Raw genomic sequence first — 25,084 nt, 5'->3', positions numbered from 1 at the left:
TTAAGAATTAAAATCATACCCGTTATGATAAATTTTTCTGGTATATTATATATATAGTATATATAATAGTTATATATATTATAGTTTATAATAATATAGTGATAATATATTATAATTTATAGTATAATTATATTATAAACTATAGTGATATATTATAGTATACTATAATATATAGTGATATTCTATTAGTATAACTACTAATATTATAAACTATAGTAATAATATATAATTATTTATATAGAATTTTAAAATTTAATGTTATTTTAATTAGTAATTTAGCATATAAGACAAAATTAATTTATATATGAGATATAAAAATTATATATAATATAAAAAATCATATAAAAATATTTTATAAAATATAAAATTAAAAAATATATATATTTATATGGACTGGACCGGTCCGGTTGGTATTAGAAAAAAAAAACAGAACTGAATTGATTTTGATCGATTTTAAACAAATAAACTCAGTATCAGACTGAACTGATTTAGAGTCGGACCGAACCTAATTCAGTTTGGTCTGGTTTATCGATTCACTAGTTTTTTTTTTTTCAATCCTACGTGTGGTGGCTTTATAGTGTCATCTCTTTCTTGAGAGTCTTAATTAACTCCATTCTCTATCTTTTTCTTTGGTTAAGTCTTTGATCGCGGAGTCAAGTTGATCGAGGAACAAGACCTTCCCAAACGACCGAGATCTTAAGAGGAGGCTCTTAGTGGGAGGGACTCAATAGAAACATGTATAGTAAATCATGTAACGAACTACTTCTATTACGTCTATTGCTTATTTTGGAGCAATTTTTTATTTTTTTTAAGGGGTTTGAAGAAAGAAAATAATTCATGTAAGAAAAATCATGATATTTGTTATTGATTATAAGAGGGACAATGCTAGGATGACTCCAAATGTATCCACCAAATATTCCCCCTAATGCAATATTTTGTCATCTGAATTACACTTTCTGACGAAATATATTTTAAGTTTTCATTTAAGTGATTGATATATCAAACTACTTAAACTGTGTTACATTTTCACGTGTGATTGAAAATGATAAAATTTAAAATAAAGAGTAGTTTCACTTTGAAAGAAAGCTTTAAATGTATATATTAGTGAATATTTCTTAACTTCTACAAAAAAAAAAATGATGTACATTCATTTCTTTAGCATGCTTATACACAAATCAGCACGAAGGAGGGCCAATCCCAGCTTCTCAAATCTTATAATGCAGCCGCTACAACAGAGAGTAAAGATGAAGAGAAGTGAGAAAAACTAAGTACATTGAGGTGAATTGGGAAGTCTAAAAACTAATGGCCACAAGGGATGCTTTATCCTGCATGAATGAAATTAAGAAATCATAGCTTAAACCTTTTTGTCTCTTTAGTAAGACTTTAACTGCAACAAAAATTAAATTTCTAACCCCTTTTCCTCTCCTAGAGATGCTCTGTCTTTCTCATTTGAGGGATGCAGCCAAGTACTTAACCTTTCCAGCAGCACCTCTTTAATAGGGGTTTGCTCTCCCAAAAAATTCTGGTACAACAAAGTATGATAATGCTTTTTACTACACCTCCCAAATCACGTGTATTAGAAATTCTAATCGCAGCCTTACTTTGCTCACTTTTGTTGAGATGCATACCCATTGGCAAAGGTTAAATAAAGTCTCCCCTCTTGGTACCAGCATGGCCATGGTGGTCCACAACACATTCTTTTTATTCTTTTCGTATTGGAAAATGCTACTGCTACCGTTTTATCTTCCCGTTTTTGCTTACCGTTTGACATGGCTATTCCATTGTGGCATTCTTTTTTTTTTTTTTTTTTTTTTTTTTTTTTTTTTTTTTTTTTCTTGTTTGAAACTCATGATACCTGCATCTCGTGATAGCCAACCCCTGCACTTCGTCATACCTCCAACCACCCCACCCCAAAAACCCAACTCCGACTGGCACATTTCTAGCGCCGTCAAGCTCCCCTCAAACAAGCTCACTTCGTCTCCCCTCTGCATTTTGTCTCCCCTCCACTTTATTCTGTAGCCATGTAGCGGAACTCTCTCTCATCTTGGAATCAAAGCAAAGAGACAAAGCTCGATCGAGAACATAAGAAAATGATTTATTGCTTTCTCACGCAGGACTATAAAATCCAAATCTTTATCCCAAAAAGAAAATAGCAAGTTCTGGAACTCACGTACCGAAAACGGAAAAAGATTTTCCGGAATTTTAGATCCGACTTCCGATAGGTCAATATATCCAGTCGTCGAAGGGCTATTATTGGGGAATAATCTGATACAAGTTCTGAAATATCATAACCTGAAGGGAGCTTCGTGTACAGTCTTCCACAAACCCCGACAGATTCGCCCCCTCCTTCGGGTAATTGTTGTTGTCTTCTAATTTAGAGGGTAATTGTTCTGTTTCTTGCATATTTGCAAGATTCCATAAATCCCGTTTCTTGCATTCCCCTCACCTGCCATGATTCTCAAGTTGATCTCTCTGTTGCTCTCTTGACTATTTCATATTTTTATGATTTTATGCATGGTTTTTTTATTCAAATAAACGAGTGTTGTAAATATTTTGCATGAAAATTATTGAACTTCTTGTGGTTGAGAAATCTGTATTTGGTTAAGAAGAGTTCAATAAACTGATTTGCAGAGCACCAAGTGCATATATTCATCCCTAACAATAGTGGTCCACCGAAATAATTCTCAGAAAAATAAGAAATCTAGACCAGTGATAAATAAGAAAGAAATCAAGAAATCTAGGGTGCAGAAATGGGTGCGTAAACGAAGCCAGAAATGAAGAAATCTATTGTGAAGGAGACAAAATGCAGAGGTTTTGTTTCCCGGATTTGAGGTCTAAAGAAGATACCGGCGCCGGAAATGGGTCTCTTGTGCCAGTCGAAGATGGGTCCGATGGAGGCGAGGGTAGATGGTCGGGGTTTGGGGGCAGTCAATCGGGGGCACTGGTTTGGGGAAAATGAAATGGGTGCGGGGGGGAAAATGAAATGGTCACGGGCTAGAGGGATGCATTCGCGGGAAGCAAATGAAAAAAAGAAAAAGAAAGAAATGCCACTGTGGCATGCACACGTCAAGCGGTAACCGAAAGCGGGATATAAAAACGGTGGCTGTAGCATTACCCTTTCGTATTTGAGATTCGAGGCCTTTCCTCAGTCCCTCTCACACCCTCCATTCATGCTCTCTCTCTCTCTCTGATTGTCAGTCATCACCATAATAATGTCAATTATCTATCCTTAATTATCTAGCACTCATTAGAGAGGTGTGCATGATACGACACTTTACAAGTGGCAAGATTTGATTTACATGAGAATTAAAATTTTAATTTTTTATAAGTTAAACCCTAAAAGATCAATGGTGTTGACTACATATCTTTCACACCAATTTGAAAGCATAATATTTCCTCATGCTCATCATAAAAAGGTTTAGAGAGCGTCGATGACTATTTGGATGTCAGATGAGGGAATATCAATAAAGAAATGGTTTGATTATATAAAAAGAAATCTACAAACGAATATGGTATACTTCTTTTATAAAGTAGATATAATATATTACATAAAAAGTTATATCAGTTTATAAGTTTACTTTATATAATTTCTTTATGTCTGTAGTAGTTTTCTACAAATAATGATTCTGTTGGAGATTCAGCTAAAGATCATGAACTGTTTCTTGGTTTTATCAACAGTGATTAAGCTAATTTTCCCAAGCCTGTTCAATAAAAAATTTCTTCAACTTCTTGAAACATGGGTTGTTTAGAATGTGCTAGGACTTAAGAGCAAAAATTAATGGAGCAGTTAAATCTTTTATTTTGGTAGACAATGCAACACTTGGGGAAGAAATCTATTTCTATGTGACATGAATGAGATGGATGTGAATTTCAGTAGAACTTAAATTAGTTATATATACGTCTTCATAATTGAGCTGCTTCAAGTTCCTAGAGAAAATAATGAAGAGTCAGTCTGTCTTTGCCATTCGAAAACCCCACCCTGCCTTGAAAGGGAAGGAAGTTCTCTTACAGAAACAATTGAAACGGTGAGGTCCATAAAATTGAGGTAAAAATTTAATTATGTTATTAGTCAAATATGCAAAAGAAATATGCTATTAATCATCCTTCATCATTTATTGATCTGACATCAAATAATTAACTGATAAGTAAAATATAATAAATAATTATCCAATGATTTGATTTTGTATCAGGAGACAGGAGACGAGTAAAAAGATGATGAAAAGTATTTCTGAATGAGCAAATGGCACCAACACCGCAGGCCAGAAGGCCAAGCAGCCTGACAGCAACTCCAAGTTGCACCCCAATTGCAAAGCAATCATTTCAAGCAATTTGGTGGATGGATGACAAAAGAATACTGAAGAAGAATGATTTTCAAACACAAACCTTCTGTATCACACTGATAGGACTTGTTTGTCAATTGTCACTGCAAAATTCGGCCTCTATCACACAACCATAATTACCAAAGTCTAGATAACCTATAATTCAAATTTCCACAAAACAGGTGCCTGATCATTTCCCCCTAGAATAGGTGCATGCAAGAACATTGCTGACCAAAGCTAGTTTTGAGGAAGTTCCAGATGCAGCTTCAAAAGAATGAACCTAGAATTAGGCCACTTTACATTCTTATGACTTCTAAACTTTTGTCAGGTACCTCATACTGCACTAGAACCGACAGAATAGACGATAATACCTGAATTGCATTACTTGGTGAGGGTTCTTGGGTCCTAGTAATAAACTTTAACCAATTGATAGTGATATATCCTTTCCAGCCACACCAAATCAACAGCCAAAACCCGGTCCATCTTAAGTTGTTTTTCCAGTAAGATGCACAAGCTTTACAGTGGGAAAAAAGTATCCCCATTTGATCTCAGAAGGGTTATACTAGTTCCAGGCCAAAGAACTTACTTTAAAACTACACTCCTAAAGAAATTTAATACAGTCAATGGGAATCAAACTGGGTATTACAAATTATCTTTGATGAAGTCATTTACACACCTCCAGTTGATACTACTAGAGACATTTGGAATCAATAAGAAAATAAAAATAAAGCAAGTGTAAGAAAACTATCAGGAGTGTGATTTAAGCCACAAAATCACAAAAAAGAAAAAAAAATTAAAACAAATCATCCTATGAACATGGTGTATATAGAAAGACAAAGTTCATCAGCATTACACAGATTACAGATAATTTATGACATTCAAGCCCACCTCCTCCGAGAAGCACAACATTTCATTAGTTATGCCTCATCCATCTGCTCCTGCATATTAGTTTAGAAAAATAAATCAGAATTTGGCTTAAAAAATCCCAAGTTTCACAAGCTAGAATATTTTGATAACGTATAATGCTGGTTTGCATCTGTTTACACTCTATATTGGGCAGATGTAATAACCATTCAAATTTGACTCAAGAATCGAGGACAAGAGAGACTCAACAGCCCGACCAATTAAAAGCTTTGGATTTAGAAGCAAGGAAATCCACACATCTTGGCTGAAGATGTCACAGGGCCAATAAATGGTCAGGAGGATATGCACAACTAAGTATTAGATAGACTCAGACGAAATTGAGGCCACAAGGTAAAGGAGGAGATGGTGAAAAGGCAGAACACACATCATGAAACAAGTGGAAAAGTACAGGGGCAGTAAATGAAGAGAGGAACCAATTGAGAAGTGGCACATGTCTGACAGCTAAAGCCTGAAGCTGTATAGAAGCAAAGGCCATACTGATGGGAGAGCCAAAAAAAAGAAAGAAGGAAAGATTCTAGCTTTGGTGCATTTACTCTTTACTTTTCGGGTTGCCATGGCTGCATAACTTCTATTTCAATTTGCGCTATCAGTTTCAGAATTGCTCCAATAATCTTTCCTATTGATTGTAATTTTTTTTTTTTTCCTTTTCTCCAGCATGTTTACTTCATGTGAATGCACATTTAAGGCAATGCTCGTTGAAATTTCCCAGGAGTAGTTTCAATAACAAAAAGGTTCTGAAGGTTATCTTTTTCATTGAATTTAAATATTATTTCACAGCATAATATTTTTTTATAAGTACTATTTCACAACATTATCAGTATTCTTTTCTAAATTTTGAAGAGAAGCCATATTCTGGTGATGGTCCATAACTTTTTATTCTGTATCTCTTTGCAGGTCTGATTTATGCCTCTATTACTATCAAATAATTGTTTAACAAGTATATTGCCTCAGGATGACCAAAGGCTCCTCTAACTTCTAGTTGCACTCACCTGCATGTCTGAAGTCCAAAGAGTAAGGTTGTCCCTCAGCAATTGCATGATGAGCGTGCTATCCTTGTAGGATTCCTCACCCAATGTGTCCAGCTCAGCAATAGCTTCCTCAAAGGCCTGTGGATAAAGAACAGGTTCAAAAATCCAAATAAGTAATATTAAATGTTAGTCAAAACGGCATAACCTACATCTCTAGTAGAACTTTCAAACTAATAATAGAAAAAAGTACTGAAATATGGGGGTGCATACATATCTACCATAGACCAACATCATCTTCCATGTATTATTTATCATGCAGCTTCTTCTTTTTTTTCTTTTTTTTGTTCTTTTTGGTGATCATTTTCCCTTTTCTTGGGTGGCCAGGGCAAGTGGGAAGCGTTGATGAATTTTATAACTTTATTACATTCCACTAGCCTCTCACTCAATTCGTCAAGAAAAGAGTTTGCAGCTTCACTTGGTCGCTGTTTCCATAGCAACTGAGGGACTCAGTATCAACCTCAGCTATCCTTCTAAGGAGAGTTTTATTAGATAAAAGCTAGGCAAGCTCAAAAACTTATATATGGTAAATGCAGCCGAAATTTGAAAACAGAGAATCAATGCATTTACCATTATATGTTTTTCCAGCACCATCATTGATCATCCATGTCAAATAAATGCAGAGAAACCTCAAGGCAAGAATAGTTTCTATTTTCCCCTGAAACCAACCCTTCATTTTTATATGTTGAACTACACCACCAAAGGGGCCGATCTACAAAGCATATAATGTGATCTTTCATAAGTTGTTCACTATCCAACCTGAACGGAACAGTTTTCATCCACATTTTACCAAAACAGTATGTTAAACGAATTTCTTATGACAGGAAATACCTCAGAAAATAAAGCCAGTGAATCATTGATATCATGTGATCTTCCACAAGATGTTAAATCTCCAAACCTTTGTTGATATTAAGGCACATCCCTTCACTACCAACATAACCCTCATTCCAATTTCTTCCCAACAGTCCACCTATGCATCCCACAGCAGGAGGGTATGTTCAAAATGGTAACAATGCATTGTTCCAATAAAAGTGCATTTGTATTAGGATTGCAACTCAACAAATGTTTCCCTACACCATTTAATTGAGTAATCCCAAGATGATGTCCCAAATTTCCTATTTGATTTGGTTAAATGTATCCTGCTTATGGACCATCTCATGTGCTTGAAGTTACTCATAGGCTCAATTAAAATTAATCCTGATCCTATTTGGACTCAAAGCAAAAGAACTGCCACAAGAGAAAGATCCTTAAGAGGCCTTGATGATCACATCTTCCCAAATTCTGTTTGATAGTTTTTTTTTTGGATAGGTATCACATCTTCCTGAATTCTACCAGATCACACTTTGGAATTGAAATACTATGCATATGCTGCTGATCCCTATTGTTAGGAGTAGGACTGAACCAAATATGGATCCAAATGTTAGGACTCAACCAGATATGGATCCAAATTTACATAGAAAAGATGGTCCAGAACCGAAGTCAATTAGTCCAGTCTAAATACTAAATCTCATCCAAAAAATGCTTTATCCTGTCATATCAATTTTAACTATTTTCACCATGCTTCATTAAATTAGGGACAGCTCCCTCCATATAGCCCTGCAATTGATGCACATAACACCATTAGGTAATTACTAAAATGTGCAAATGAAGGTCCAATAGGCAATTACCCACATGTAAGAATCCATTAAATTATATCAGAAACAAAAGATAGCTCCCAATAGAGAAGGATGCAGACTGAAAGGCATGGTCGGGATAATGAATCAGAGCAAAAGTATTCATGATCATATCCACAAAATTCTTATTTGTGTTTCCAATCCAGGTAAAGCACATAATTTGCTTCTTTACTAATTCAAAATTAATGTGTATAATTTTTTGTTCTTCTCCACCATACATGCAGTGCATAAGAAAGGATAAAAACCTGCTTTGCCATGTTACAAGCTTTCTCTGACGAATTCAGAATCTCATAGTAAAAAACTGAGAAGTTAAGCGCCAGCCCGAGCCTTATAGGGTGTGTCGGAGCAAGATCGGTAAGTGCTAGATCCTTCAAACCAAGAAATAACTATATAAGTACATAATGAAAGCAGCCCTCAATGGAACTCTTTCAATTGAAAAACAGAGCACAAAGATTTTTTTTCCCCAAAACCCACGTAAAATTCCCTTTTGTGCAAAAACTAGCAAAGGAAACACCCTACAGAACAACTGACCAGAGAGACATGGAGAGAGCTACAGAGAGATTGAAGAAAACTCAACAACGTTGTAGGAGTGCAAGCCTGAAACTTCAGGCTTATCGTTGGAGATTCACGGATTTTGAGCTATGTGAATATTAACTGAATGACAAAGTAAATTCATCAAGTAATTGTAGGAGGTCAGTTCACTATCTTACAATACTAAGTTTGAAAACCTACTTATTATTTATTGGAACATGGATTAAAACTTGCACTTCCAGTTGATACTGTCATGGACACTTGCGCACAGTGACTTTCAGATTTCTAACAACAGAAGAAGTTATCTTATGTCTTCTTCAGCAAACAAAATCTTTTTTTTCTTATTTAGCTGAAAATTTCGCAATCATCCGTATTCAATTTTTCTTTGGTATATAGAAAATTAATATCGGGAAGTTCAAGATAAAATTTAAAATCGGAGAAACAAATCCAAAAAAACCATATCACATATGGCTACTTGGAACGAAAAAGGGCACCTACACAGACCCAGACGTTAAAAAACATCAAAGCACATACTCAAATCTCAATGCACACCTACCCGGACATTTCTGGAACAAACCTGGATTTTCCTAGTCATTTACAAAAATGCATACCGATTTCGAAAATTGTTCAGGAAAAACTAAAAAACGCACGCAAATTCCCTTTCCCAAATAATGAACTCTTTTAATTACGCAGTACTATAATCTATACGACACAGTAAAAAAATCTCAATAAAATAAATAAATAAATACATGAGCTGTTTTGTAAGCCAGCATAGTATCCTCAGCCGCCGCTTTCCTCTCGTCTCCGATCTTGAACTCAGCCAAGTAGCGGTGGTAGTCCCCCTTCATCTTCAGGTAAAACACCTTGGACTCGCTGGTCGAAGCCAACGGAACCAGATGCGAGTCAATCAGCCTCAGAATCCCGGCGCAGACCTCTGAGAGTTCCGACTCGACCTTGGAGCGATAGTCCTTGACAAGCGCGACGCGATCCTCGTTCTTGCGGCCCTCCTCCTTCTGCTCGATCGAGGACACGATGCGCCAAGCGGCACGGAGCGAGCCGATAACGTTCTTGTAGGCGACGGAGAGGAGGTTGCGCTCCTCCACTGTGAGCTCGGAGACCTGGTTGGAGCCTGTCACCAGGTTCTCCATGTACTGGACCATTTCTTCGTAGCGCTCGGCTTGCTCCGCGAGCTTCGCCATGTACACGTACTGGTCTCTACTCAGTAAGGAAGCCATTGGAGCAACCAGAGAGACAGAGAGAGACGGGGGGATTTTGCAAGAAGAGAGTGAGGAGTAGAGATTCCCTCGCGGGCAAGCAGCGAGTATAGATGCGAATAGTATATGAGCGCGTGTACAGTGAGAACGGGGTATAAAAGCTGAGATGGATAAGAGTGAAATTCCGGTCCAAAGTCAAATTTCGGCGAAGGCTGATTTGGGCCGCTCCCAGTCCATCAGTTCTTCCATCAGTGCAAGTTTTGTCTAGGACCAAAAGCCCAATTCGATTGGGCTACTCTAACTCTACTGTTCAATGATGTTTTTACTCCTAAAATCTGATTTTTTTTTTTTTTTTAACCATATATTTATTTTTGCGATAACCTCTCTAAGGTAAGGTCCTTCGAAACTATCTATTAATTATTCGATTGGGCTACTCTAACTCTACTGTTCAATGATATTTTTACTCCTAAAATCTGATTTTTTTTAACCATATATTTTTTTTTGCCATAACCTCCATAAGGTAAGGTCCTTTGAAACTATCTATTAAAGTAAATTTTGATCTCGTGTACTGCATTCTTAGAAATTTTAACAGATTAAATTGTTGACTTTATTTATACCTATAAGATGTTACAAAATGTCACAAAAATTATCAAAACAAAAAATCTCAGAAAAATCCTCTTATTCAAGTCCTTTGAAAACTCCTAGGTATCCATTAAAATTCTGGTACATCATAGCTCGAATTCTTTAAACTTTATTTTCAAGATAAATTGAGGGTGGTAGGCACTTTCAAATATACTAAAATTTTATAAATAATAATAAAATAGTTTTGAATAAAGATATTTTATTAAATTTTAAAAATAAAATAAAAGAAAAATCTTATAAAATATAAAAATTATTTGAATATAATCTTTTAATAGAATTTTTATTTTAAAATTATCTAAAAATTGTATTGCTTTTTATATTTTGTTTTGAAATTTTAAAAATGGTATTGATTTTTTTGTTTGAATATTGATTAAATAAAAAATTTTAAATTTTAAAATTAAAAACGTTTTATATGTAAGTGATATTTAAAAATAAAATGATAAAAAATAAGTCCAAATATGTTATCACGTCCCAGAGTGTTAAATATAAGAAAAAGTCTAGTTATAAGCATACTTGTGCATTAATATGTGAATCAATTTATTATAATTAGTTAAAAAGTAAATTTTATTAAAAATAATATTAATTTAAATTTTAAATATGAAAGAATTAATATTAACATGCAGATTAATACGCGACTTTGTTTGTACGTAGCAAAACTCTAAATATAACTGAAGAAATGAGGCCCGAGCGCTTAAACGAACCCTAGCGCTAGAGGCGCTCTCCTTAAAAAGGGTAGACCACTGACAAAGCCCTAGAAGCGTCTCGCAGCAGAAGAGACCCGAGTAACCCGCAGCCTCCACCTCCACCTCCAGATATGGTGCTCTGTACCACGACACGAGCTATCTCAGTTATTCCGAAGTATTCCAGCAGGCTCTCTTCTCCAACCCCTACCCGCCTTCTCCGCTCCAAAACCTCTCTCCCTCTGAGACCAACCCTACTCACTCGCTCTGCCAGGGGCCTTCACTCCCGTACGTTCTCCATCCCTTATATTTCGTCCCAAATCAAGACGAGACTCTAGTTTCTCATTTGATTTTTGTTTTTTTGTTCCCATTGCGCTGTTTAAGAAGGGCTTTTGTATTTTGAGTACATCTATTTTACTTATTATCTTCACTGTACGTTCCTGTTCTCTCCGTTTTCCGATGATTTATTCATATGCTTCTTTGAGTTTATATGTTTTTCATTCTTTTTTCTCTTTTGCAGTTTTGTTGTACGTTATTGTATAATGCTCAGCTCTCTAAACCTTTATTGTGGTGTTTTCTTGACTGTTCAACCTTTTGCTCTATAGTAGTAAATTAATGTTGCTTTTCCAATAACCGGGTTGGCTCAAGTGGAGCCTTGGTCTGCATGCTGTCTCGAGATCTAAGTTCGAAATCCTTGGGTGTAAACAATATCTAGGGGCATCGGATTAGGAAAACTTTTCTTGGAATTCCTAGGTGCACTTACTACTTATCAAAAAAAAAAAAATTCCTAGGTGCACTTACGAAAACTTCTTACTAAGAACGGAAACTACTATTCAATATTTTATCTTTTTACCACTTTTTCTTTCATTACTATTCACCAATCATATGAATCACCTCACTACCGTAGCCTGTCGGGATTTCGTTTCGGACACTAGTGCCAATAAAAAATGTTGTTTTTTGAACGGAATTTATCTGTACTTTGCATAGGCATGCTTTAAGAACGTTTGAAACACTTGTATATGCTATTTTCCTCGTTTTCCAAGTATATCTTCCGATGCACTTTCAACCTTCACTTATTTTCAGGGTTGGTTTTTATTAGTCTATCGCCCAGAGCAACATCCTCATCTGAAGAAACATCAAGTGGAGCAAATCCGTACGCTGGTAAAGATGTCGATGGTATGATAACCCTTGAAGATGTTCCACCAGCTGAGAAGAAGACATTTAATGAAGCTGTAGCAGGAGAAATTCCTAAAGAAGAGTCTCTTGCGGATGAGCAAACAGAGTCATTTGATATTTTGGATAAGCTTAATATAAAGGTCCTTTCAAATCCTTAGAAAACTTGAGTTTTATGATTGTGTGTTGTCAAACTGCAGATATATTATGACAAGGCATTCTCTGTTTAAATATTTAAATCCATTTGAAATTTGTAAATAATGTACTTCATAGTATTTCCTTGTGGCATAATGGTACAACTTTCTCGCCCATTACAAACCTTGTCTTTATCATGTGTAAACTAGTTCTGAAACTTTTCGAACCTTCTTTAAGGACATACTGTATTGGGCCTGATATGTCTTTTACCATATCTTTTTTTTTTTTTAGTTAAAGATTTTACCATATCTTTTACCATATCTCAAATGGATCAACTTGACTAGGAAACATGCAGAATCTGCCTCAATTGAGTTATTTGTGTATCTTTTTACAATGAATTAATTTGGTAGGCATTGGTGGCATTACCTGAAATACAAGGATGCTTGGTTAATTGGAGCAAAAATTGCTGGAATGCTTAATTTTGCCCATCTTTTCCAGGAAAGATTATTATGCTGCATGAGTAATTCATGAAGACTTTAAAATTAATTTAATGATAAATGAAATGGCAAGTTTGTCAATAGTTATGTGATGTTAGCATTTAGTTTAACACCATGTTTGGGATGGATTGGAGTGGTTCCTCTACGCCTAGGATGCTAGAGTATTGTACCATAAACAAAGAAAGGCATGAGATGATTAAGTTCAGATCATAGTTGTGTTGTGGTGACTCTGTTACAGTTGTCAATGTTTTATTTTTTTTTATATTGAATGGAGGTTGAACAAGTGGGGTGATTTTCTGCTGATAGTCTTTAATTAGGTGGTAATTCTTGTAGGACCAATAGTGTTCTCTTTTTAACTCCGACTTCCAATGAAATTGCTTAAAAGAAGCAATAGTTTAATGTTTAAACTCTCTCTTGGTGCCTTCATAATCCCAGATAAGCTAAAGCATCGGGTGCTTATCTGATTCATGGGAGGCCAAAAGCAAGGTTGGAAGTTTCGCTGATTGACGCCTACCTTCTCTTTTTATCAATTTGAGGTGTCTACTTAGTAACTTTTCCACACATGCATTTCAATTTTCCTTCTTTTTCTTTTTCTTTGTTTACTTATCCAAAAATCTTTCTTGAAATGAGTTGAATCATGTCAGCATTTCTTAGTTTCAATCATGCTATTATTTTCACTTTACTTTGCTCGATCTTTTGGGTTGTCCCAAATGAGGCTCTTAAACTAGGTTATCATGAAACCACTTCAAAGCATAGGAACAAACGGTGAAAAGAATAATCTTTTCAAGGTTTTATTAACAGAAAATTGGTGTGTGACCTGCAAATATTAAGTGTGAAATAAGAGGTACCTCATTATGGGTACCTGCTGAGAAGCCTTGAAAGATGGCCACCAAAAAAGACTTGAGTTCCAAAGACATAACAAGGAATGGTGAAGACCATGAGGTTTTCTTTTCCAAATGCATGTTGCCTTTGGATGGCAGCGAATTGGTCTCTGTAGCTTTGTTTTTAGGATGTTCTTGCACTTTTCTTCTTCTCTCAATAGGCAGTTTTGGTGTATACCCCCTAAACTTCGATTATAGCTTTTTCATTTCCATTAGGCATTAATAAATTTATCTTATAAAAAACAATGTTCTTTTTTTTTTTTTTTTTTTTTTTTTTTTAAGTATGGGGTATTTTTCGTGACTAAATGAGCGTGGAATATATAGCACTAGGTACTTGTTTTGGGGAGAGAGACAGAGATAGAGTTGTAGGTGACTGCCCATGCTTGATTCTAGCAGCTATTCTCTTTTGTTGTTTGATAATATATTTCTCATGAATAATAATGGGTAGTTTGTTCTTATACTTTTAATAATTTTGTTTGCATTGGCCTCATTGTGCTTATTTGCTTCCATTTTCCTTTTTGTAACAAGTCAATTGTGAATCTTTGTTTACTTTACTTTTTTACTTCCAAGGTTTAGACAAAATCGTTGGAGGAAAATGTGACTTTGGTTGCTATGATGATGCTTTAAATGGTTGACAGTGTTCATTGAACATTGAATGAAACATCGACAGCCATGTCGATCCTGAGCGGTTACCTGAGCAACTTTGAATACCAGTCGTTTATATAAATTGTCATTACTCCATTTTTTATCTTTTTCTTCTCCCTCCTTCCATGTATTCCATTGTCCCAACTTCTTGTTTATTGTCTATCAGGCTTTTTTCTGTGATTAATTCGTATGTAATAGTTGAGAATGATGAGGATCACGCACATTCCTGCTCCTTTTCAATGGTACAATGACTGGAGTCAATATAGATTAGTAAAAGATTATTTACTTGCTCATCCTGTTATCATATAACTTTCCATGTAAATTCTCCTTTTAACTTCATGATTTATAATAATAAGAGGAATAAGTTGCTGTGATGAAGGATAAAACAATACGAAACCTTCTGGATATGATTGGTTGATGAAAGTCAATCCTGAGCGGTTACCTGAGCAACAGATGGTTACTTTAAGCAAAATCTCCCCTGTAACAAATGTTTCCTTTAAACAACAGCTCACCTCCATCTATTCTTTTTCCCCCATTTGCACGTTGAACTATACAACTTTTAGTGGGGCTCAAACTTATCTTAAAGTCATCTCCACTTATATATAATGGTCACGATATTTTTTCTTTCTTTTTTACATCATAATTTTTCGTGGTTTGAGATTGTCTTAATCATGTATTTATGCAAAAAAAAAAAAAAAATGGAGGATATTCACAAGGTTATGGTTTGCTCATCCATTAGAGTGGTACATCTCCATGCTGCATATTTATGATGTGTTAATTTCAGTAATTTTGAACTTGCATTTTTGTTTAGCTGAGTGGTTTTAATTTAATTCTCATATTTGTTAGTCACTTTTTGTAGCTATATTGATGGTTTGCTCATTAACATCATGCAGTTTGACTCGGATGATACGAATATTATTCTTTTATATGGTGGTGGTGCCTTGGTTGCCCTGTGGTTTGCATCGGCCATTGTTGGTGCTATTGATTCTATTCCACTGGTGCGTATTTATATGTGTTTTTGTGTTAAGTTAGTAGTTCCTTGAATTATGAACAAGGTTTATTTTCTCATAGTCTGGCAAGCTTAATTAAGTTTAATGTAATGAAATCAGTTCCCCAAGTTGATGGAAGTAGTGGGTCTTGGCTACACACTCTGGTTCAGTTATCGCTATCTGATCTTTAAGGTACCTAATATTATGATTGGATGTGCAATTACTTCAATTGTATGAGGAATCATGCTAATTTATTTCTACTGTCTTGCAGAAAAACAGGGAAGAGTTGGCTGCTAAAATTGAGGAGTTTAATCGAGAGGTTCTTGGTTTAAATGATGAGTGATACAGGAGTCATTTGATTGTTTGCTTTGCGAAGTAGTCATTGGAGAGTTATTACGAATCTAGATAAGTCACACATGTCTCCTTGTTAGTTTTCTAATATGCCTGTAAATAAATAATTTTTGTTTCTACACAGGTAGTTTTTTTCCTCCTATTTGGTTTACAATGAAGGGATGAATGTTTAGTTTATTATATGATAATTGAGTGGTACGAATTATTGTTTTGCCAATGTTGAATTAAAGGGTTCTAAAGTTAAGAGTGCATACAGCACACAAGACCTCTTGAATATGGGGGAGAGAGATGCTGTGGTTGAGGCACTGCAGGAGATGAGATATCTGGTGCCCTTTTTGATATGCGAGTTTTGAACTTTTGGACAGCACTTAAAATTGAGTTTTGCTATATACAAGCACAGTCGCGTACTAATCTGTATATCAATATTAATTTATTCATATTTAAAATTTAAATTAACACTATTTTTAATAAAATTTACTTTTTGATCAATTACATTATATTGATATACAGATTAGTGCACAATTGTACTTAAAACTATATTTTTTCCTCAAAATTTGTATTGTAAATGCTTATAAAGGTTTAAAACTACTATTTATGGGATATATCTACTTAATAACACGTGAAAAATCCTTGACACGGTTGGGAGTCCTGGTTTATGGAATCTAGGCTTTTTGATGAATTATTTTGTAAGAGTAATAAGTTTTGCACGTGTGAATCTTCGCTAATTATCATCTTTTGCATTTCTTTTGTTTAACGTTCATTCTTTCGTGATGCCGATCTCCACCAGTTTGTTGCATGGGACTTGAAACGAGTCTGACCCAAGATCTTTTGGTGACCAAGTTGGATCGATAACTTGGTGACGGTGCTGTTTGTGTATTTTTAAAAATAAACTAATAAAATTATTATAAAACTCATTGTAAATGTTAATCCTCAATTTAATAAACAATAGGTCATCTCTCTCGCACACTGTAGATTGGCAGAAGACGATCTTAGAGGAGAGAAAATGGAATTCAACTTCTAAAAATCTTCGTGGTCATCAGAAATCCTTGAGCAGCTTGCGAACCTGCTCGAGCGTCACAAACAGCACGACCGTGAAAGGTCCCTGTCTCGAAATGGTCGGTACAAACCCCTTATACAACGCCAATGGCCCCTCCGCGCGCACTGTCTTCAACGCGCAGTCCAGAGCGCCTGAGTACGGAGCTTCCGCCCCTGCTTCCACCTTCATGTTCATCACCCTCGTCTTTATCACGTCCACCGGGTTCGACGCCACCGCTGCCACGAATCCTGCTGAGAAGCTCGCTGTTACGTGGGTTCCCAGCCCATCCTTCATCACTCCCTTTTCCAGTATCATCTCCTTGATCTGGTCGTACGAAGCGAGTTGCGAGGCTGTGACCAACATGGCGCGGTTTATCGTTAGGGACGAACCGCGCCATAGGCTGGCAATCCCTTCCTGGCGTGCCATGCGGTTTATGGCGTCAACCACGCTCGTGTAGTTGCGGCGCTGAGCCAGGGGGAGCCGCCCGTCGGCTTGCATGCGGACCATGGCCACGTCGGCCGGGTTGCCCACTGCCGCACCGACTGCGCCAGCTACGAGGCCCGCCGATATCTTGCTCGCGAGCGGCAAGGTGCCGGAGTTTGGATCGGTCCACTTCTTTTTGAGGATGTCGTAGAGGCCCATTCGGGTCGTTGAGTAGAGAGTCTGGCGGAGGATTGTGGCGGAGACGCCCGAGAACAAGGCACCGACACCTTCCTGTTGGAGGATACGGACACCGACGGCGATTGGGCCTGCACGCGTGGCTTGCGGAGTCGGAACAGGCACGCGAAGCGACCCCGGAGCAGTAAGTATAGTGTCGTGGAAGGCTAGAGCGGGGCGGAGAGTCTGAACGGCAGGGTACGGAGTCAGTTTTGGGGCGTTGGTTTCGCCCTGGAGCTGCATTCGGACCTTGATTAGGTCCAGAGGGTGGGTGGCACAGCCTGCAACAATTGAAGCTATGCCTCCTTCAACAAAACCTGTCAGACCCATCTTGAAATCTGCTGAACCTTTATTTTTGTTATCTCCCTCGGCAAACGAACAGAAAGAACTTTGCTATGATTTGAAAGAATGAAACAATGGGTTTAGAATAATTAAGTAATTAATCAGGTGGGAACTGGGAGTAAAAAGCTTTCAATTAATGAAAATTAAAACACCAGTTGGAGCTAGGGTTCATCTCACTTGAAACCAGGAGATGGGAATGGAGGGAGAAGGCTACGGAGGAAGAGTGAGGAACGTTGGGCCTCTGAGACATATGCTGTCAGATAAAAAGGTTGTTTTTTGGGTGAGGAAACGAAAACTACTCGGATGTGTTTGGAGAAGACAGTGCGGGCAAGAGAATTTATACAAAGAAAAAGTGCAGGAAGGGTGGTGGAAATGAAGGTTCTTTCACAAGAATGTCAACTCACTTACGCGGTGCTTTCTATAGCTTTTTGTAGGCTTGACTTCTGAAGTCGCCAAAGATGGCTTTGGGCTTGCCGCGAACCAATCAACTTGACTAGGTTAGTCCAGGCCAAGTGGCCCGACTAATTTGTAGCTGTTTCTTACTGTGCTTTCAATTCATGCCTGGCTGTTCAACTGTAGGCACCGTTTTGTGAACTCACCGTATTGAGCTGTCACGTGTTTTTTGGGTATATGTGTGTGAGACAGGAACGCGTTTTGATTAGATTAATGATGCTAGATTACAAAGATAGAAATTTTTAGATTAACGCGTAGAAGGTAAGTTTGTTGCGGAGATTGAGGGAGTGTGTTGATGCTGCAATCCCATTTTATTGCATATTTTAGTCATCGACGTAGTTTCTGACCCTCACATGCATGGTGGTTTGGACCCTAAAATCGATGTCGAAGCTGGAGTTGGTGGTGGATATCGTATCCATGGGGCGTGCCCAGCTAGACCCGATTTGTGTAGATCTAAAAATTACAACAAAAGCGTGTCTCAATGTGCAAGAGGAAGTTAGAAAAGGGAGAACCATTTCTGCAGAATCATTTATCGCTAGCAAGTTGGAACACCTCAGTTAATGAGAATAACCTAATGGGAAAGTAACATAAGGATAATAACTCCAATGGGAGAGTAATACAGTTCATCCGGGCTTGTTTCTTCCGGCCGGAAATCCAGTTACACAAATCGATAACTAGATTACCCACTTGCCTATATTCAAGGACGGGTACACGTATATAAGATGGGTACGGAGTTTACAACCTGATACTCACTAGGGGTGCAACTCGCACTTTCTGGACAAGTGGTACCCTTGTCACACCCCCCGCTCATGCATGAGGAGGGGGGGAGACAGTTTGGACCCCTAATCCTCAGCATAGACCCCCAATGACCCCATCCGGATGCCAGGGGCGAATTGGCCCCTAGTCTGTTTGCCACCCCGTCCAACACTACATTACATAATATAAATATTACAAAATTACAAATCTTACAAAAAAATCTGATCAAAAGCATACGAAGCCTCACAAAACTTACAAATACAAACAAAAACCAAAAAATAAACTTACAGATTAAACCAAACAAATTTACAAATTAGAAAAATCTAACAAATTGAACAATAGACCCACGGGCCATGGACGCGATTGTGGGTCATACAGACCTATGTACAAAAATTTAAAGATCAATGGGCAAATCTGTATGGCCTGTGGTCTCCATGGTCGTGATTGTGAGTCATTAAACTCGAAAACCAGTCACGGACTCACAGTGTTCCAAAGTCACAGTCGTCAGTTGTAACCCATGAAAACAAAGTTACAAAGAGAAGTTCTCTCATCTCTAACAGCTTAGAGGAGGAGGAGGAGAAGAATGAAGGAGGGAGAACAATAAAAAGGAGGGAAGAAATAATTCAAGGATGGTGGGTTGTGGCCACTAGCATCGAGGCATGAAAGCCTGACAGGCGGGGGAGAACACTTAGAAAAGAAGAGAAGATAAGAGAATAGCCAGGAAGAGGAGGGGGAAGGGAGGTGGTTAGGAAGTTTGGAATGAGAAAAATGAGGAGAGAGAGAGAGAGAGAGAGAGAGAGAGAGAGAGAGAGAGAGAGAGAGAGAGAGAATGTAATAATTATATGCAAGGTTTTGTAACCCTATAATGAAACGACATTGTATTGGAGATAAAACCTATTATATGTATTAGGGCTGTACACCAAACTGATAAACCGACTGCCGAAGGCCGGAACTGGCGAAGAATCGATCGGCGTTCGAGTTAAAAATATAGGAACTGACGTCGACCAGTTGGGTTCGCTGTTCGACCCCAGGGAAAACCGCTGAACCGGTCGACGCCAGGGGTAACCTTTTTTTTTTTCCCCTACCTATAAAGAAACGACGCCGTTTTACTTTAATGAGTGAAACAGCGTCGTTTAATACCCTTGGATGGGAAAAAATTTTAGTGAAACCGTTTGGCTTACGGCGTTGTTCTAAAATGGCATTAAACCAACTTGCCCCCCTTCCTTCTTCGTCGTCTTCTTTGTCAAGCTCTAGGGTTTCATCTACCAGAGCTTCGTCGCACTCCCATGGCAAAGTTGCAGACGCTGCTCCTCCGTTTCAGACGACGTCGACGGCGGATCGAAGACCGCGCCAACACTAGTCGAGATCGATGGAATCAGTTCTCTCTCCCCAGTCGATCGATTTCGGCTAGTTGTAAGCAACGTTTTTTTCACGTCGATGGGATTTCAATTTGGTGCCGAAATTGACTCTAACGCATTGGTTTACACTCCTAATATGTATGTGTGTGTGCACGCGTGCGAGAGCCAAATGGGGGATATCCCAATAGACAAGGCCTAGCCCGGACCCTACATGGCTTCACCATGTGGGGCAAATGCCCCACAACCTACAATTGACAGGCGGGGGTCGGACTAAGATAGGGGGCCAGGGACCGGCAACAAGGCCCCGCTACCCACCAATAATACTCGTAACCTGAGTTTACTTGCACAAATTTGATTAGTCAAGTTTTTAAAAAGCTAAATTCTTTTGGGTATTTACCCGAGTTATAACTCAAGTTAACTTGAGCGAGTATCTAAGCCTAATTACATGCCTGAGCCTAGATTCGAGTATAGATGGCTATCCGAATCAGTACCCAAGTAAACACTGCTATGGAAGAGATAATACCAAAGGAAAATCCTATGAAAAATATTCGGAAGGGAGAGAGAGGGGGGGGGGGGGGGGGGACCATCTCTCAACATGACTAATAAAATCTAGAGTTTTTTTTAATGTCCATTTCTATGATAATAAAGTTATCATTTCATTCATATGTATAACATCTATATGTAATTTGCCATTTCAAAGAAGAAATTTGTCCAACTCTTCTATACTCTATGGTAACATTTATGTGTGTGTGTTTTTCTTAATAATCCTTGACCAATTCATATATAGTATATGAAAAAATATCCACTTGAGTTTGGATAAGAACTTGAAGATATATCAAGAGTGAAAGATATATACTTGAAGTGGGCTCTACCATATTTAGAACCCACTTCGTATGTATCTCATTTGAGATTCTTAAATTTGAACAACAACTTGAGTAGACTTTGATTTATATTATATTTGCTCCAACATTCTTGCATATCACGTTCATTGGGCTCATTACTTGCATTAAAGTTTATTTCCTCTTTACTGTGCCCATTAATTGCATTAGAATTCCTTATTGGGCTTCAACGTGTCTGATAGAGAATAAAAGATGAAGATATATATTCATACGAGTAATGATAAAGCTATTCTCATTTTTACCATCTTTATACAATTATATATAAATATGATATTACTTTTATAAATTATTTTATGGATTAATGCTTATCTCGACTTATTTTGTTGACAGATGATAATGATAATAATAATAATAATAATAATAATAATAATAATAATAATAATAATAATAATAAGGCCTACAACCCGACTAGCCCAAGGTAGATTTAGGCCCAACTCGACCAAATCCGGACTAATCTTAAAAGCGTGCCAATTTGACCTGAACCATTCAGGTCGGATCTGTGTTTAGTTTAAGAGAATGACTATCTAGGAAGAAGAATGCAATTAGATTTTCTTGAACACCACCATATTCCAAGGAGAAATCAAAGGAAAATGGAAATAATTAGAAGCCAAAAAAAAAAAAAAAAAAATTGAAGGCTAAAAGCACAACAAATGAAAATGAAACATCTTTAGTACTACTACAAGAAAGTAAAACCCAGACAAATCTAGTCAATATTCAAAGGAAAAAAACATACATGGAAGAAAGTGTAGTATTAGAAACCTCGGGGGAAAACATCAATAACATATTATTGATGGTGTGCGAGCATAGGTATCCTTTAGATTTTTTATTTTTTTATTATTATTATTATTTTTAAATCTGGGATTCTAGCTATTCGAGTATTCACGAGAGATGGACTAAGGGTTTCATATGCATGGTCACACTCAATCGCGCAAGAGATGGACCAAGGGTTTCATATGCTTGGGTTTCATACTCAATCGAGCATTGGTTTTATCAGGCAAGGCCTCACTCCACTCATGCATGCGTCCAAGCACGGACTCCACATTGTCAAGATACTTCTTGAAGATGGCATGCCTTAAAACTCCCTCTCCCCCTCCAACCTCTTCTGTTGGCAATTTTGCTCTGGAACCTGACCACCAGGAAGCTTTTGATACACATCTCAATGCTAATTAGGTGCTTTGTTTGCTTGTTTCGTGCTGCAATGTCACCAAGAGGCAAGGTAAGAGAACTATACGGAGCACGACAAGGAGATGACAAGGGATAGGAATTGAGGTTTGATACAAAAGTGAGAAAAAATTAAATAAGAGTTATAATATGCGCGTTTCAAATGACTGTCCGATATTCATTGGGTCAAATTGATTCCAAATCGATTCTTATGTCAACCCACCTTTATCGGTCATATTCAATTAGGTCTCATGTTGATTGGTTTATTGGATTTCTTGCACGGGCCTGATAATAATATTAGCTAAAATCTTAAATGTAGGATGTCAAAAACGAAAGGGGTAGGTAGGTAGATGTCACCTTAAATTAAATTAAATTAAATTAAATGATCATTTAAACTATGAATTTAGAAGTGTTCAATGAATGGATGAAGAGAACCAAAAAGCGTCCCTTGGATGTACAAATGGCCATACAATTAATTAATATATTGACTTAGAAAATGGAGGTGACTGACTGAATAGTCCACAAAGGAGCTTAAAAAAAAAAATAAAAATAAAAAATAGTCCACAAAGGAGCGAGCTGCAACATTGAAAGTGTGACAGGAAAACGACAAAAGACATGTTAGTCTTCAATTTCGTCGCCTGAGAGATTCGAACTCTCGCGGGGAAACCCCATGTACTTAGCAGGCACACGTCTTAACCACTCGGCCAAAGCGACGCTTGTTGTCATGTCAGGCTGCCTACTATATTATTATTGTAAATATATAATTTTGAATTTTTTATATAATCTTTCTGCGAGCGTGAACTTATCTTTGATTAAAAAATTAGCTGTCCTATTGAGTTGTGTATTTTTTAATAAAATTTAATAATTAAAAAATCATAGAAATTATAAAAATAATTATTAGAGAACTACTTGTTATTTATTCATAATAATATAAATTATTTATATATGGATCTTACCTAATAGCATATAAAATTATTAAATCCTGCCTCGTGTTGTTTTTTATTCCTTCCCTTACACTTTATCACGGGTTTCCTTAATCATTGATTGGGTGAGTTTTCGAATGAGTAGTAAGTACATTATAAATTTTTATTTTTTTATTTTTTTAAAAAGTCTCCCTTGAAACAAATGTAAATATTTTAACTATAAAAAAATTATATAAAAATAAATTCACACATGCATTAAGTAGCTTGCTGCTGTCAGACAAATTATCAAACTACATCAATCTGTAAAAATATTTTATTATAAAATAGATTTAACAGATTAGACGTCTGTTTATGAATTTACTTTTATATAATTTTTTATGCACGTAACACTTCTCTTATGAATAAGACCTCTAAGTTATATTACAGAAAAGTAAAGCAAAGCATAGACTCAACCATTAATGTTATAATCTAATGAGATTTGGCATGTTTAGGTATCTTATGAGTTTGGTTTTGTTACCTATATTTACCCAAAGCATGTTACTAAAACATCATAACATGCAAAACTCTATAGTCTCAATCAAATCAAGACATTCAATAATTATTTCGTTGCATTTACTCTTATGTGACAACTCCTTTAGTTGTCAAAAGCTTCAATATCCTAATCATCATTTAACCTCATTCCCAAGCTTATTCATTGCCATCATCACATTATTCATCTCATTTTAAAGGAAATCACCAATCCATAATTTTCAATACCACCAAACTGATACAGAAGATATTTAAATAATGAAATGAGATAAAATAATTTTAAATAAAAATTAAAAATTAAATAAAATATTATTTTTTAATATTATCATTGACATTATGACGTTATCCATCTCATCTCTAAGGACAATACCAATCCATTATTTTCAGAGGAGCAAGCTACCTTCTATTCCTATTTTATCATCCTTGTACTATATCGGTAGATGTAGCACATTCTAAATTACTTTACGTCAATAATTTAGATTAAAAACTATTATAAAGATGACTAGGCACGTTAACTGGAATTATTGAGATGATAGACTTCATGATAAAAGAAAAATCTTTTTTATTATAGAAAAATCTAATTACAAGTATAATTGTATACTAATACGTGTACTAATTTAATGTGATTGATCAAATAGTAAATTTTATTAAAAATAATACTAATTTAAATTTTAAATACGAAAGAATTAATATTAAATATATAAATTAATATGCAACTTTATTTATACGTAACAAAACTCTTTTATTATAAAGTTTTTATTTCAATTTTATGGTCTAGAATGAGAGTTAGATAATTTTTTAAATAAACTCATCAAACAACATAAATGCTCAATGGAAAATGCTTAACCCACCGACAAAATGTACCGAGAGATTTTACTGGTTTGATTTTTTTATTTTTAATGACTAAAAAAGTATTTTTTAATAAATTTATAATTTTTTTTAAAAATATTTAAAATGATTTTAAAAATATTTAAAAAAAAATAAAAAATTTACACATTCAGTAGCCACTCTTGGTAGTTGTAGCTGTAGCAATCTCTATTAAAAAATTTCAATGAGAAATAATATATATAATTTTAAAATATACAAATCTCGTATATAAAAAATAGATTTATTATAAGAAAAAGTGAAAAATCTAATTTTTCTTTATGGAATCCATAATTTTTTAAAAAAATTAAAAAAAACTTATATATGTTTAGAACTTTTAAATGGTATTAATCCTCCTAATCTCAATATGCGTCGTAAGAGTTAGAAACCCGAAAACTCGTCAAGTCTGAACTCATTCAAATGAAAAG

General features: G+C 36.1%; 3 protein-coding genes, 1 long non-coding RNA gene and 4 other non-coding genes across 10 annotated transcripts; 5 read left to right on the top strand and 3 right to left on the bottom strand.

Moving 5' to 3' along the window:
• Positions 1-1,134: 1,134 nt before the first annotated feature.
• Positions 1,135-5,083, top strand: LOC122297498. Its single transcript, XR_006238799.1, has 2 exons — positions 1,135-2,352; positions 4,191-5,083. It is a non-coding gene; the product is annotated as an uncharacterized LOC122297498 (long non-coding RNA).
• Positions 4,944-9,822, bottom strand: LOC122297474 (14-3-3-like protein GF14 kappa). 3 transcript variants are annotated; one of them, XM_043107537.1, is made up of 4 exons: positions 9,222-9,821; positions 8,187-8,309; positions 6,233-6,349; positions 4,944-5,257 (listed from the first exon to the last, which is right to left on the bottom strand). In XM_043107537.1, the coding sequence occupies exons 1-4, from the start codon at positions 9,705-9,707 to the stop codon at positions 5,237-5,239; spliced, it is 747 nt and encodes a 248-aa protein (XP_042963471.1). In that variant the 5' UTR covers positions 9,708-9,821; the 3' UTR covers positions 4,944-5,236. The 3 variants fall into 3 exon arrangements, with proteins under 3 accessions (XP_042963471.1, XP_042963477.1, XP_042963486.1); XM_043107543.1 differs by having other exon boundaries at positions 4,944-5,251; XM_043107552.1 differs by lacking the exons at positions 4,944-5,257; positions 6,233-6,349 and adding an exon at positions 7,508-7,864 and having other exon boundaries at positions 9,222-9,822.
• A 1,210-nt stretch (positions 9,823-11,032) lies between these two features.
• Positions 11,033-15,896, top strand: LOC122297490 (protein CURVATURE THYLAKOID 1D, chloroplastic). The gene is made up of 5 exons (XM_043107564.1): positions 11,033-11,296; positions 12,092-12,324; positions 15,233-15,337; positions 15,449-15,520; positions 15,600-15,896. The coding sequence occupies exons 1-5, from the start codon at positions 11,143-11,145 to the stop codon at positions 15,669-15,671; spliced, it is 636 nt and encodes a 211-aa protein (XP_042963498.1). The 5' UTR covers positions 11,033-11,142; the 3' UTR covers positions 15,672-15,896.
• Positions 13,242-13,379, top strand: LOC122302093. Its single transcript, XR_006240340.1, has one exon. It is a non-coding gene; the product is annotated as a small nucleolar RNA snoR83 (small nucleolar RNA).
• LOC122302102 lies at positions 14,302-14,395 on the top strand. The gene has a single exon (XR_006240347.1). It is a non-coding gene; the product is annotated as a small nucleolar RNA snoR128 (small nucleolar RNA).
• LOC122302103 lies at positions 14,705-14,789 on the top strand. The gene has a single exon (XR_006240348.1). It is a non-coding gene; the product is annotated as a small nucleolar RNA snoR128 (small nucleolar RNA).
• A 682-nt stretch (positions 15,897-16,578) lies between the features above and the next one.
• On the bottom strand, positions 16,579-18,107 carry LOC122297467 (mitochondrial uncoupling protein 5-like). Its single transcript, XM_043107526.1, has one exon. The coding sequence runs from the start codon at positions 17,700-17,702 to the stop codon at positions 16,716-16,718; it is 987 nt and encodes a 328-aa protein (XP_042963460.1). The 5' UTR covers positions 17,703-18,107; the 3' UTR covers positions 16,579-16,715.
• A 4,866-nt stretch (positions 18,108-22,973) lies between these two features.
• TRNAS-GCU lies at positions 22,974-23,055 on the bottom strand. Its single transcript has one exon. It is a non-coding gene; the product is annotated as a tRNA-Ser (tRNA).
• Positions 23,056-25,084: the final 2,029 nt, after the last annotated feature.

The sequence above is a fragment of the Carya illinoinensis genome, chromosome 2, assembly GCF_018687715.1.
Source record: "Carya illinoinensis cultivar Pawnee chromosome 2, C.illinoinensisPawnee_v1, whole genome shotgun sequence".
In the NCBI taxonomy this organism is placed as follows: Eukaryota; Viridiplantae; Streptophyta; class Magnoliopsida; order Fagales; family Juglandaceae; genus Carya; species Carya illinoinensis.
The sequence above is the reverse complement of the archived record's forward strand: the minus strand, read 5'-3'. Positions and strand labels throughout refer to the sequence as shown.